Source organism: Oryzias latipes, chromosome 21, assembly GCF_002234675.1.
Source record: "Oryzias latipes chromosome 21, ASM223467v1".
In the NCBI taxonomy this organism is placed as follows: Eukaryota; Metazoa; Chordata; class Actinopteri; order Beloniformes; family Adrianichthyidae; genus Oryzias; species Oryzias latipes.
In genome coordinates, this window is record NC_019879.2 from 18,283,450 (window position 1) to 18,298,122 (window position 14,673).

The 14,673-nt window shown below is 36.4% G+C and overlaps 2 protein-coding genes across 9 annotated transcripts in view; both read right to left on the bottom strand.

The window, feature by feature from the left end:
• Window positions 1-14,673, bottom strand: part of LOC105356811 (dehydrogenase/reductase SDR family member on chromosome X-like) — a 65,843-nt gene that overhangs the window by 8,481 nt on the left and 42,689 nt on the right. For both annotated transcript variants that reach the window (XM_023950584.1, XM_023950583.1), the window contains exon 4: window positions 930-1,031. In XM_023950584.1, coding sequence (XP_023806352.1) covers window positions 930-1,031 — 102 coding nt within the window. The remainder of the gene's footprint in view (window positions 1-929; window positions 1,032-14,673) is intronic.
• Window positions 6,974-14,317, bottom strand: LOC111946721 (sarcoplasmic reticulum histidine-rich calcium-binding protein-like). 7 transcript variants are annotated; one of them, XM_023950585.1, is made up of 9 exons: window positions 14,014-14,317; window positions 11,489-11,558; window positions 10,585-10,692; window positions 10,410-10,514; window positions 10,226-10,339; window positions 10,042-10,155; window positions 9,858-9,971; window positions 9,722-9,787; window positions 6,974-7,172 (listed from the first exon to the last, which is right to left on the bottom strand). In XM_023950585.1, exons 1-8 carry the CDS (start codon window positions 14,179-14,181, stop codon window positions 9,732-9,734), a joined length of 849 nt encoding a protein of 282 aa, XP_023806353.1. In that variant the 5' UTR covers window positions 14,182-14,317; the 3' UTR covers window positions 6,974-7,172; window positions 9,722-9,731. The 7 variants fall into 7 exon arrangements, with proteins under 7 accessions (XP_023806353.1, XP_023806358.1, XP_023806354.1 ...); XM_023950590.1 differs by lacking the exons at window positions 10,226-10,339; window positions 10,585-10,692 and adding exons at window positions 10,763-10,861; window positions 10,932-11,018; XM_023950586.1 differs by lacking the exons at window positions 10,585-10,692; window positions 14,014-14,317 and adding exons at window positions 10,763-10,861; window positions 10,932-11,018 and having other exon boundaries at window positions 11,489-12,853.

The following is a 14,673-nucleotide window of genomic DNA, read 5'->3' on the forward strand; positions in this document are numbered from 1 at the left end:
TTCTTTTTCACAAATGAGTTTTAATTTTTATGTTTTTTTTCAAATCTACCTTTACAAAAAGTGTTTCCTGATAAGAATAAATTAATAAAAGGGTGCAACTTTTTTAAATAACCTGTTTTTAGTGCACAAAATAAGTCAGACGGCAGGTATGTGTGCTGCACTAACATCAAGGTTTTGAGCATCAAGCTTCAGCCATAACCACTTCAAACAGCCAATCAGGATGAAAGTGAGGCACTAGATTGAGTGCGAGACCCTATGGCATCTACCCATCCTCTTCTGCAGCCTTATATAGGATGAGGGATTCTATGTAAAAATAAATAAAAAAAACAACAACTACAATTCCAGATGATTCAGAGAAGTCACCCAAATAGATGTAAAAAGTCATTTGTGCGTCTCTTAGGAAGAAGTAATATATCTTCTGCTACAGCTGAAGTCAATACTCACATCTAATGGTGCTTAAAATACTTAGAGATCCTTTCAGAGGTTTGAATAATAATGAGATGATTTGAATATTTAGGAAAGCCTTTTTGAACTTATTTTAATCTTAAAAGTCCCAAAATGAATAAATATTACAAACCTAAATTTTAACTTATTGTAGTTTTTATTAATCTTTTAAAGGAGTTCAAACATTTGAGGCTAACATGACATTAAGCTGGAATATTTGAAACCATGTGTGAAAATAGCCAAAAAAGGGCTGCTAGAATAAACTCAAAACACAAAAAAGTTGTCTTTTTGCATGATTGTATGTGCAGAGGTTTTTACAGGCTCTGGAGCTGAATTTATTACATAAAGTTCTTTAAAAAACAGCAAAATTTGGAAGCAGCTGCCTGACAGAAACTAAATTCAACTTAAACTAAACATATCAGCTCTTTACATGCATATATAGAATAAATGGCTTTGGGAAGTTAATTTTTTTTCCATTTACTTACCATTATTAACTAAAATATTAAGTGGCAGATTCCTCTCCTTGAAGCTCTGAGCAAATTGATGAATTGACAGCACAGAGGCTAGGTCCAGCTTTCTGAACTCCACTGCGAAAACACACACAGAGATGCACACCAGTCAGATCACCATACAATTACTCAGCGGTAAGACATCAAAGAGGGTTTTTTTTTTTTTAAATCCACGCTTCCACAATGAAACAGGCATATTCTGGGACGACAATGCCAGGCTTTATCGGGGCTCAAATAGTGAAAGTGAAATAGTGAAAGTGGTTCAGGGAGCTTGAGACTTCATTTTCACACATGGCTTGGCCACCACGGAGTCCGGACATCAACCCCATTGAGGGTCTTTGGGACGAAAGAGATTTACGCAGCAACCCGACTGAATATTCATCACCAACAAAATGCAAGATCTTACCAAAAAGGGAAAAAAATGACTGCAATTTAAAAGGAATATGAATGTTGTAACACATTATGAGTTTATAGAGGCACAATCCTTTTGTAAATTTTTGCTTTTGTTATGGGGAACAAAGAAAACATGCACTGGACCTGAAACGCAATGAAGGCACATTAGTTATTATCAAAATAAAAGTGTTTTTTAATGCTTGAATTATTTGGTAGTTAATAAAAAGTATATAGCAATCTCCTGACAATTTTCACAATACTACATGTATATTTTTGTTATGCAAAGAAAAAACACAAATTTTTATCCTTAATGACACTTAACTGCCAGTAAAAATCACACTATAAATCTTACAATTAGACAGAATTGTGAAAAGAAATGAAACTGAAAACAAAGTGAACTAAGGAAACCCTGCGGTCTAACAAGCATGGTATTACACTGCACAAAAGCTTGGGATTAGTCACTTGGTTGGACCTTTTTATTAGCCCTGACACATTACAGGTCTTAATCCGTCTCTCTACATATGTGGTGAAAATGGATACGAGGCCAGGCAGAGAAAATGCTAATCGTCGTTTCTTATTAGTCCCTGAAGTACTTTTAAAATTGCTTGCAAATCATTACTGCGTTTTTGTTTGTTTGAATTTTGAATGAGCTTCTGCTAGTAAAGTACATCATTACAAACAGACAATGACTTGTTAAAGAGGGGAAATTAGAGGTTGAGTGTATATGTGTGTGTGTGTGTGTGCGTGCGTGTGTGTGTGTGTTTTCGACTTTAAAGAAAGGGAGAGGACTGAGATGGAGCAGGGGAAAAGAGTTAATAGAAATGAAAAAGAAAAGAAAAAAAGCTGTGAAGATAGATGAAAGTGTGGCTGTCCCTGATGAAGGTCTGATAGCGGTCTTATCTCCATGCCCTGCCACTCACCTCCTGCTGACTTGTGTGTATGAGAGACACAGAAACGGAAAGAGGGGGGCAGTAGGAGGCTCTGAAGAAAAAAAGAACCAGACAGAGCAAATGTGTGCATCAAAATAGCTGCAAGCACATATTTGCCTCTGTTTGTTTTGTGTGTTTGTGTGTGTGCACCGAAAACACACTTCTGCGTTATATAAAAAAAAACCCATGTCTGTGTGTAGACTTAGACGGCAGAAATAGCCCTCTGGGAGAGAGGGGGTCTTCAATCAGACAGACTTTAGCCTGTTTCAATTTTGTTTATTTATATCACAGGGGAAAAAAATCATTTTTTGAAATGATTTTGAAATTAATGTAACATTAGTATCATTTGGACATGAAGAAAAAACCCAAACTTGTCCTTCAAAAGTCATACGATTTTTAGAAGATTTTGCTTAAATTTTTATTTTAAGAGGGAAGAACAATTAGGACAAGTTTCTTTATTGTCTAGCCAAAGCCAAAATCCTGATACAGATTATTTAACATTTATAGATTTCTGTAAATCAATACCTAATTTTAAAAAACCTGGCCATAACACCACTGCAAATTCCATTTTACCACACAACACATCTATAGTGATGATGTAACTTTGTGTGATTAAGTCCCTTATTCTTGTATTTCCTTGACTTTCGGCTTTATATTTGTCCTGTTTAAGGTTCATTGAGTTCTATGAGTCAAACGTCCCTTTTTGAGTCTGTGTTCTTTTTATTTTAAAGTTACTTTAGATAAAAACTATCAAGCAAATAACTGCATTTAAATGTAAAAACAGTACACAGGATTTAGATCATTCAAGGGCAACATCGTCATGAAGGCCACATTTTCTGTTTCCTCCATCACTCATCACCTCTTAGAAGACCTGTTCCCTTCAAAGTCATTTATTTGAAACCGATAGAATACTAAAAGATATTTGCTTTCAGCTAACTGCAAACCATTACACTGAAACCCTATAAATGTTAACTTTGGGCAGAGTTCCAGTGTTAAATACTCCACAAGTGCTTGATCCAGCTGATGTAGCAGAAAGTAAGCTGGCAAGAGCTCCGATCAGCTGTGGCCTGCATTCTTAATAGGAACATATCAACACATATCAACACACAAGCATAAAACACAGAAATGAAATTAAGTTTCACTACACTTACTGGTATATCTAGGTAACCTGTGTCAGATGATAAATGAAGGTATTATCATCAGGTACAAAGAAAAAACACAAGGTTTAACTATTCTATCCTTTGTGTTTGCAGTTAGAAACGCTAGATAAAATCCTGACAAGGCTTACCAAAAGGATCAGATCAGTTCACGAAGTCTGAGAGGAAGTATAATGTGTTAACCAGGCAAACACAAACAGGTTGCTGTTCTTTACACCAGATTGCAGGCCTGTGGTTTCAGGCACAATGTGTTGCTTTCAAGAGCATCCTGACTAAAGTTTCTGGACAGACCTCACTGCCAGTGGCAAAAACATAGAAATACCTAATGTTGGTGTGTGTTTGTGTGTGTGTGCTTGTACACAATCTGAAATGCCCTAACTTCATTGAGTTGTACCCAGTTGCAGTCTCGAGTTATTATCATATTCCACCACAGGATCCTCATAGGATTCAGGGTTTATTTTAGGACAGTAGCTCTGTTGTTTTGTTCTTCGTTTGCTTCGGATCTAATCAAATGTAAAAAAAGTTATGGGTAATAAAAAGCATGGTGCTTCTTTTTTAAATCAAATTCGTTGAGTGTAGATGTCTAAATGAGTCATGTTTCACATGAAAGAGTGTTACTCCTCTGTCAGGGCTGTCAATCCTTTACAATATGAAAAACTCTGCTTTTTACAGAGAAAGATTTTCAACATATCATTATGTCCCTTTATAAGACATCTATAGACACACACACATATTGCATTGGGGTTTTGAACGCATTTGACTAGCTTAATTTGAGAAAGACAAGGCATCATCACCTCTTGAAATTGGCCTCCTGTCTGATCCAGCTGCACCTCTCTGCAGCATTGGTCATGCAAAAAGCTTAAAGGAAACCATTATGCAATTGTTTGTCAATGCAACATAGTTTACAGAGCAAATGAGTACTTCCAAAAATGCACAGTCTGGTTTGGTATTCATGAGACCAGGTTACTTATGAGCGCAAACTGTTACTGTAATTTATCTGCAGGTAAACACTCCCAGTATTCTATTAGGGCTCATGCAAATCCATTTTTAGAATGAACTAAGTATATTTGTAGTGTACTGACAGAAGCCTTAGTCAAATGCACCCATGTGGGTCAACCCCCATACCCGGGTTATCAGGGTCGTAAACAGGAGGGGCTATATCTTAAAGGGAAGTGCATGTGTGTCTTGCAGTTCTCTCAAGGGGCGTCATAAATTGGAATGTACCATTGTCATGCGCGTAGTAAGTGTATAGTGATGTGTTTGCAAGGCAAATAAACGTTGCTCTTGCTTATAGCGTACAGGTGATGCTGTTGCACAGTGCCCTTACACCACACTCTAATTGTTTATAAGGTGGGCGTACTGGCTTCTGGCTATGATGTGTCTGCGTCACACCTAGAGCACACACCATGAGTTACCCCTCATGATGTTTAGGTGTTCGCCTATCGCCAACAGCTTGAACAGCCATTGAAAAATACGTGCATAAACACTTTCGCTCTACAGGCTAACTGAGAGATCTACAACCTTGAAATTTTGTGCTGGCCACCTGCATGTCCCGTACAGGATTGCCTGTCGCCCGTATGTACCCATAAGGGCATTTGTGAATGAGGCATTACAGACAACTATTCAAGACGAGTGGCTTACAAATGAGTAGGGATGACACAATTCTTGGTTTACAACAGAACTATAGGTTACATCATTGAAACGAATCATGGGGGAAAAGTGTATCGTTGCATGTATACTGCATATCAGTATGTTTATGTTGAATGTGTCAAACAATTATCCTCAATTTAAGAAAGATTTATCATTTATTGTTTTATTAAATTACACCAGGCTAAGTATAAACCACCTGAAATTGCTTGCCTATTAGCAAGTTTAAAAAAAGCCTTTGCCTGAATTTGTTTTTTTTTTCTTTTGGTTTTGCAATACAGAAATCATATGTTGAACCAAAACAAAAGCGTGGTACAAAAATTGAGGTTTTGAACAAAATTGTGAAGACAGTTTCTTGTTGCATCTCTACAACATTTTTAATTCAAATGTATTATAGGGATCATTTCTAGAAGAAGTCATAAGCCAGGCTTTGATGTCAGCCATTGAAAACCATCTCTTTAACCTACATGTCTATTAAAAGGCCGTTTCCCCTTTCTCTTAACAAACATCACACACACACACACACACACACACACACACACACACACATTCTTGCACATATTACATAGTGAGGTCCAGGGAAATCGCCAGAGAAGTGAGGACCAGCCTTTCTGGTTCACTTACATGAGTGTAAAACGCCCTTTTGGACACCAGAGGTCATCCTTTTTAACAATATTAGGTTAGATTCTGGGTAACATTAAGTTTTTGATAAAAGTTTTAAACTGTGTAAGTGAGGACCAGCATGGAAAACACACTCCAGGTTTTTAGTTTTCCTGTGGATGAAATATTGATGTTAAAACTTAATTCCAGGAGAGAGTTATGGTACAAAAATTCTTTATAATCAATTCTACATTTGTTTTAAGTAATTGATTTTGCAACAATTGATTGTAAAACGGACTATGCATGCTTTCAAAGAAAAATAAAATTCAATTACAGTATTTTCAGGCTTTTTCTTTATTGAACACCTTTTAACAGCAAATCTGCTCATAGTAAAAAAGCATAAATCTTTTAGAAAAACAGAAATCTTTTGGAAAAACAAATCTTTTAGAAAAACAGAAATCTTTTAGAAAAATATAAATCTTTCAGAAAAACAAAAATCTTTTAGAAAGATATAAATCTTTTAGAAAAACAGAAATCTTTTAGAAAAATATAAATCTTTTAGAAAAACAGAAATCTTTAAGAAAAATTCAAATCTTTTAGAAAAACAGAAATCTTTTAGAAAATTTAAATCTGTTAGAAAAACAGAAATCTTTTAGAAAAATTTAAATCTTTTAGAAAAAAAGAATTCTTTTGGAAAAACATTAATCTTTCAGAAAAACAGAAATCTTTTAGTAAGACTTAAATCTTTTGGAAAAATATAAATCTTTTAGAAAAACAGAAATCCTTCAGAAAAACAGAAATCTTTTAGAAAAATTGAAATCTTTAAAAAAACTGAAGTCTTTTAGAAAGGCTTAAACTTTTGGGAAAAATATAAAACCTTTAGAAAAACAGAAATCTTTTAGAAAAATATAAAACCTTTAGAAAAACAGAAATCTTTTAGAAAAATATAAATCTTTTAGAAAAACAGAAATCTTTTAGAAAGACTTAAATCTTTTGGAAAAATATAAAACCTTTAGAAAAACAGAAATCTTTTAGAAAAATATAAATCTTTTAGAAAAACAGAAATCTTTTAGAAAGACTTAAATCTTTTGGAAAAATATAAAACCTTTAAAAAAACAAATCTTTTAGAAAAATATAAATCTTTTAGAAAAACAGAAATCTTTTAACAAAAAATAAATCCAGAAACATAAATATATTGCACTTAAAAATAATAGAAATTGTGCATTAAATTAAGTAACATTAAATTAAATGAGCAAAACAGGATAAATAATCCTAAATCATATTTTTCTTTTTCACTTTAATGATTTCATTGTAGACAAAGTATCTTATATCTTTCCATGACCTGTTTTTTAGTTCAGGAGACTCCTCGATGCAAATGCTGCAGTCAGTTTTTCCTGGTACCCTTCTAAGTCCAATAAAGCCGGCCATCTTTTGTGTGACTGCAGTTCTCTCTTCTTGGCTCCATGGCATCTTAATGATTGCTCTTGGCAATTCTACAAATAAAAAAGAAAGCAAAAGAATTGAAGAAAAAATCTTGCAAAGTTTGTAAACAAATTTATAGTTTGAAAAGTCACATGTTCTATTTTTCTCAAATCTCTGTTATTCTCAAAGTAGCTTGGGTAAATACATGACTACAGTAGGTGACCAAATATGTTCATAACATTGTCTTCAAAAACTAAAACTAAAACACAACCAATGCTTGAGTCTTAGCCCAACCTTCTGCAGATTTCATCTTCTTTTCTGTAAAAAGCCAGACTCAGACATTTATTTTACTTAAGCTTCCTCTTTCTTTGCATCTCCTTGTTTCCTTGTCAAGGTTCTTGTCTTCTCCACGTTCCACTTCTTCCTGACCTTTATTTTTATCTGAATACAGTTAAACCCCTGTCTGTAAGGACTTAGAGCTCTGCTTTCTCTCCGGGCACCGGTGGGAATCATCGCCGCTTTACTAACGCACTAGATCTTCCAGCCCCCCCAGCACACAGTCCCCAACGTCACTCAACTGACCGTCGTTGACAATTACCTATGCCTGAATTGTTATACCCGACGTTTGATCTTGGAAATTCCAATCCTTGTGTTTGACTTCTGCCTGCCTGACGCTGACTTAGCTTCATGGATTTATAGCTGTGCTTGACTGTTGTAAAAACTTCCAGGTAATAATCCCTTTGGATTCAGCGGACTGCCTGCCTGTTTGTAACACTGTCTACGGTGGTAGTTATGCTCCTGGACTTCTCGCATTAGGTGAAAAATCTGTAAAGTAGTGACATTATATAGAAAACATTTTTTAAAAATACTCTTAAAATACCTTCACCACATGCTTTGAGCACATTTAAACACACATTTAGAATAAGGTGTGATCGCAGCCTAGCTAAGCAGCTCTCCCTTTCTTCAGAAATAGAAGCTTTTCGGGCAGGCAGCACACCACAATGCATTGTTCCACCGCATATTTGCGTTTCAGTGTTCGCAGTTTCACGTATTAGCAAGTTCACAAAAAATATCAGACCATTTAAGACGCTTGTGTGAGACTGTTGTGTCCAAGGAAGGTACCGAGGGAATTTCTGTGGAATGGGGACGGAGATGAGGAGCACTCCGGCCCTTCGGCTTCCCCTCTGACTGCTAAAAAATACTTAATAGCGAGCACCAACTAGTTCCAATGGTTCCTAAGTCACTATAGCCGAAGTTTGTGACCCTGCATGGTGAAATGGCATCAGCTGACTCAGAAGCGGCCAGAAAATATTCTGATAGCTGAGGAAGAAAATCATGGAGAATAATTATCATCTGGATGAATAAATGGTGGATGAACACGGCCTCTTCTGGAGGAAGCCACGCTCAGAAACACGCTGCTGTCAGACTGACGCGCCATGGCCAACGCTTAAATCTGCAGGACCTCTCGCACTTAACTGATGAAAGAGGAAACACGGCTCCTGGTTTTAAGGCACAGAATGACAGAGAGACAGTCCTAATGTGTGTTATAAATTACACTACGGTCTATTTCTGTGAATAAAATTAAAAACTCTTTATGTTCATCAATATTCCAATGTTCTTTAATGAATGTTTCACAAAGCATTAAACATGTTTCAGAAGGTTTCTTGATGTGGAAGGATCAGTGACGGGCATTCTTCGGCCGCAGCAGGGGGTGGGGTTGGGGGGTGGTTCTCCGTATTCACGGGTGTGTCTGGTCCCTATGGTCCCTAACCCCAGCGAATATGGGGGGAATACTGGAAATAATTAAAGATCAGTACAGTATTCCCTCCATATTCATGGGAGTAAGGGACTGGAGACACCCAAGAATCCACAGAATCTGCAAATACAGGAAACCACCCCAACCCACTGCGGAAGATTGTCCGTCACCGATCCTTACTCATCAAAAATAGACTGTACCGTACTGTACTTTATAACGCACATTAGGAGTGTCAATCTGTCTCTCTGTGCCTTAATACCAGGAGTATGTTCTTCCTCCTTCATTAGTTAAGTGAGAGCTCTGCATCTCTTCGCCGCGAGGGTGTTCCACGTCCCGCTGTGCCACGGAGGAGAAGTGCTTTACTTCACGTGGGTGTGATCTGATGCACAGAAGTTTACATTCAAATGTATATAATGAATTTTTGTTTTAGCGTGACTTTTTAAAGTTATAAAACCAATGTTGTTATGCATTTTACATTTTAATGTAAAACACTAAAATTTGAGAATTCATTTCCATTCATTTTCTATACCCTTTATTCCCTTTCGGGGTCACAGGGCTGCCGGAGCCCATCCCGGCCACTTGGGCGAAGGCAGGGGATGCCCTGGACAGGTCGCCAGTCTGTTGCAGGATTTGAAAATACTTTAATTTAAACTTTAAATGTACATTTTTAGATGAAATGTTCTCTTAAACTTGTCCTTTTCACAGCAATTAGAAATATGTTTATATAGACATACTGGAACTCATCTTTTGTAACCTGACCCTGCCTCTGTTTGCCTGCCAGCTGCCCGATCGTTGCCTCGATTTTTGCCCACCCGTGTCTCTCCTCCGAAAATCTTTTTTAAGAGTTAAGATCTCCAATCTTACCTCTTTTCTTTTAAATCAACTTTTTTTTCTTTTGTCCACCATAGCTTGAGACCTGCCCGCCTCCATCTGAGAGAGATGTAATTAATACAGGTCTTAAACTACAGTTAATAACTGAGGTTTTCAAAGCTTAACACACCATCATCATCATCAACGTCGTCATCATCATCGCCACCACGATGTTTCGGTGCTTCCATTTTGGTGTCTCCTTTTTTCTTTCGTCCACCAGAGCTTGAGGCCTGCCCGTCTCCATCTAAGAGAGATGTAATTAATACAGGTCTTACACTACAGTTAATAACTGAGATTTTCAAAGCTTAACGCACCATCATCATCATCAACGTCGTCATCATCATCGCCACCACGATGTTTCGGTGCTTCCATTTTGGTGTCTCCTTTTTTCTTTCGTCCACCAGAGCTTGAGGCCTGCCCGTCTCCATCTAAGAGAGATGTAATTAATACAGGTCTTACACTACAGTTAATAACTGAGGTTTTCAAAGCTTAACGCACCATCATCGTCATCAACGTCGTCATCATCATCGCCACCACGATGTTTCGGTGCTTCCATTATGGCTTCTCCTTTCTTCTTTCGTCCACCAGAGCTTGAGGCCTGCCCGTCTCCATCTAAGAGAGATGTAATTAATACAGGTCTTAAACTACAGTTAATAACTGAGGTTTTCAAAGCTTAACGCACCATCATCGTCATCATCGTCATCGCCACCATGATGTTTCGGTGCTTCCATTTTGGTGTCTCCTTTTTTCTTTTGTCCACCAGAGCTTGAGACCTGCCCGTCTCCATCTAAGAGAGATGTAATTAATACAGGTCTTAAACTACAGTTAATAACTGAGGTTTTCAAAGCTTAACGCACCATCATCGTCAACGTTATCATCATCGCCTCCACTCTGTTTCGGTGCTTCCATTTTGGTGTCTCCTTTTTTCTTTCTTCCACCAGAGCTTGAGGCCTGCTCGTCTCCATCTAAGAGAGATGTAATTAATACAGGTCTTACACTACAGTTAATAACTGAGGTTTTACAAGCTTAATGCACCATCATCGCCATCATCATCGCCATCATCATCGCCACCATGATGTTTGAGTGCATCCTTTTTCTTTTTTTCACCAGAGCTTGAGGCTTGCCTGTTTCCATCTAAGAGAGATGTAATTAATACAGGTCTTACACTACAGCTAATAACTGAGGTTTTACAAGCTTAATGCACCATCATCGCCATCATCATCGCCACCATGATGTTTGAGTTCATCCTTTTTCTTTTTTTCACCAGAGCTTGAGGCTTGCCTGTTTCCATCTGAGAGAGATGTAATTAATACGTTAATACATTATGACCTGATGAGATATAAATCTTGTTTTAGTTCAAATCTTTGTAATATTTTAAAGGCCTAAACCATGCAAAATCTATTTTTAGAGCATTTGTGTTTTAAAATGTTAATTACTCACTATAAAAAAAAAAAAAATGGTATTTTGATCCATTCACACATTTCCGAGTATTCCTCTAAAAACCTGAACTCTGACCATCAGCCCCTCCTAACCCACGTAAATAAGCGCGTTCTAGCGAACTGACATAGACCAGTGAGAACAGCCCCTTCAAGGCAGAATCTTCGCTGCCAGCACCCCCCCTTCGTAGGCTAACACAGACCCACTTTTAGGCCCTTTAATGCTGCTGTATCATTACATGATGAACAGTGGTTATCTGCATCAAATCTACAGGAGGAAGTAAATGTAAAAAGCAAACAAAAAAAATCCAAACATCAGTCTTACCTGATGAGATGCATTCTTCAGCTGCTGTATGGCATTCAGTTCGATCAAGATCTGCCATAGCAGCCTCCAACTGCAGGACAGAGAAAAAAAAAGGCTAAATCAAATTGTTATTGGCAGCCTGAATTAATATAGGCTGCAAATAAAAAAATACACTTAAACCATGAACTTCATGAAGTGATGAACTTCTTTCAGTTCACCACTCTACTCCCCTCCTGAGGTTTATATTTGGTATATTTAACACATGAAAACAAAGTCAATAGCAGTACATAGGGGTGGACCTGTGGGCCATATGAATTCAGAGGATATCAAAGCTTCATTAGGTTGACAACTAAACAAATAACATAAAAATGTACATACACAAAAAATATTTTTCATCTGCTAAAAAACTGCTGCAAATTCAGTAAAACTAATATAAAATAAAGTGACATCAGGTAAAATTAAAGCCATAAGCGGCGTTGTATGGCCCGCAGATGCAACCCGCCTTCCGCGCCCAACTCTTCGCACCACTGCTGCCCTCACCGCCCTCACTTGCCACATTTGATCAAGTCTAGTCAAAACTGCTTACTCTAATTATTCTAACTATGCTATCTATGCTAATGTAGCTAAAAGTGCTAGCGTAGCTAAAAGTGCTAGCGTAGCAATCAGCGTCATCAACTCTCTCAGAAAAACACATTGCTCAAAATGCTAATGATGCTAAGTATGCTAGCTATGCTATTTTGGCTAAAGTGCTAGCAATATGATCAGCATCATCAACTCTCTCAGAAAAATATATTACCTAAAATGCTAATTATGCTAACAAGTCTAATGTGGCTACAAGTGCTAGCATAGCGATCGCTATACGTCATAAGATGGTAAAAAACCCACTTTTTTCAAAATGACTGCTTATCTGTTGATTTTATCTCCATAGCAACCATTTTGTGTTTTGGTCGCCTCGGGATGATGAACAGATCGACGTTAGTTTCAGACGAATCGGTAAAAGTAAACTTTTTGTTGTCCTTAGCAACAGTGGTTTTGTGCTAGACACGCCCAGATTCCTTATATGTCCATACCCAGTGTTTTTCAATGTATTCAGTTTCAGGCATGAATGCATGCATTCAAATTTTCACAGTATTCCATTGAGCAACATAAGAGTTATAACAGTGCGCCACTTTGCTAGCTCACCACGTGCACGCCGTTCAAAAACTACAACTTCTAATTCCAACAGCATGCCATTGAAAAGGTTTCAAGATGATCGATGAAAATTCAAACGACAAGTTTATGTTTGAATCCGGTGATAAAGGTGTTTTTTATGGAAAATTCAAGATGGCGGCCTTTTCCAGGGGTCAAAGGTTGACGAAACTCCAGAGGTGATTGTAGACTTACGCTAGGGAGTTGCGAGTCAAATTTCCTAAAAAAAACAATCGCTTGAAAATAAGTTAATTTTTCCATATTGTGTAAAACGCAAAAATCTCAAAATGGCAGATTTTGGCACAAAATGGCCGCCAAATCATAGGTCATGTCGCCATCAAATAATTAGGCCTATTTGAAATAAAGATATAAATTAACATTCATTGTACATAAATTATGGGAGTCAAATCTACAACAGCTAAACCATGGGTCTGAAAAATCTAAAAAAAATTATTAAATATATAAAAATGAATGAATTTTCAATGTTCACAGTAATTAAACCATCAGAATATAATATTTTTCAATAGAATATATATCAATTTTGATATATTTTAATCTGACAGGAGCACATTCAAGTTCCTTTAAAAATAAAATTGTGTCAAAAAATATCCTACAGCAGTCCATTTATTGGCAGTTGTTATAATGCATTTCTCCCAATTAAGAACTTTTCTTCTAAACAGAAACTGCTGGTTCAACATACGATAAGAGTGTGTTCTTTAAACCTAATCTAAATATAAACAGTTTTGATAATAGATTTAATCATCGTTAATCATCTGACCTGTGCATTTTGGAAAATTGATAAAACCCATAAGGCCTCTTAATTTAGTGTCATGTCAGGTGTGGTTAAAAACAGATTTATTAAACTATTAAGAGATAACCAAAATAACTCTAATATGGTAACATGTAACTTACAAACCTATTATTTATGCTCAATAAGAAACATATTAGGCTACTTAGAAGCTCCATGTAAAAGCTCCTGCTGAAATAAATCAAATAGAACAACTTAAATTCATGACTAAAACTCAAGAAAGATGATTGAGCACCCCCCCCCCCCTTCTCCCATGCACCTGGCTCTTAGCTGTTGCCGTGCAGACTTACTTCTCCTCCCCCACTGGATGAGCTTGTTTGAGCATTTTTGTGAGTTATAAAACTCTCAGTGGGAGAATAAAAAACAAAATAAAGATTCTCAGCTTAAAGAGTCAAATTTTTAACATAAATGAGCTGTTTAAAAGATTTAATAATCTGCATGCCCTGGTTTTCAATCATAGCTTGTTGGGTTTCACTTAAAAATAAAATATAAATTGACAAAAACAAACTATTTAAAAATACAAAAAACATTAAATAAATTGTTTTCTTACCTGTGCCTTTTCATGCCTTATTTCACACTCTCCATGGTGAGTCTGCAACTTCTTGATCCCCTTTTGAAAACGCTCCATCTTGTCACTAAGCAGCTCCCTGCAGGTGTGGACTTTTGCCCTCACTGCTCTCTGGCAAAGCGCTGTGATTGGCTGATTTGATGGGCCCATTAATTGAGCGGTGGAGGAGGGGTGACACCCTGCTACTTCATGAAGCCTAAAACTCCTCACTGAGTTTCCAGATATTGTTGGCCGTTTTTTCTTTTCAAATTAAATAGATAGATCAGAGGTGCTCACACTTTTTTGGCGTGTGAGCTAATATATATATATATATATATATATATATATATATATATATATATATATATATATATATATATATATATATATATATATTTTTTTTTTTTTTTTTTTTTCAGAATAAAATACTGTTTAATACATGTAGTAGCTTTTTTGACATGTGAGCTCATATATATACAGACATATATATGTATATATATATATATATATATATATATATATATATATATATATATATATATATATATATATATATATATATATATATATATATATATATATATACAGTAAATCCGCGTTTTTATGTTCCAAAAAGAACCCATCATGGGCAAAATCCGTGAAGTAGAAACCTTTTTTTTTAAC

What these genes read in the sequence shown, in the direction of transcription:
- LOC111946721 (XM_023950585.1), bottom strand. Translation starts at nt 14,181, where the DNA reads ATGGGCCCATCAAATCAGCCAATCACAGCGCTTTGCCAGAGAGCAGTG. An exon ending in TGACGATGATGACGATGATG is followed by an intron (nt 10,340 to 10,409) that starts GTGCGTTAAGCT and finishes CATCTCTCTTAG; the next exon opens with ATGGAGACGGGCAGGCCTCA. An exon ending in CGACGTTGATGACGATGATG is followed by an intron (nt 10,156 to 10,225) that starts GTGCGTTAAGCT and finishes CATCTCTCTTAG; the next exon opens with ATGGAGACGGGCAGGCCTCA.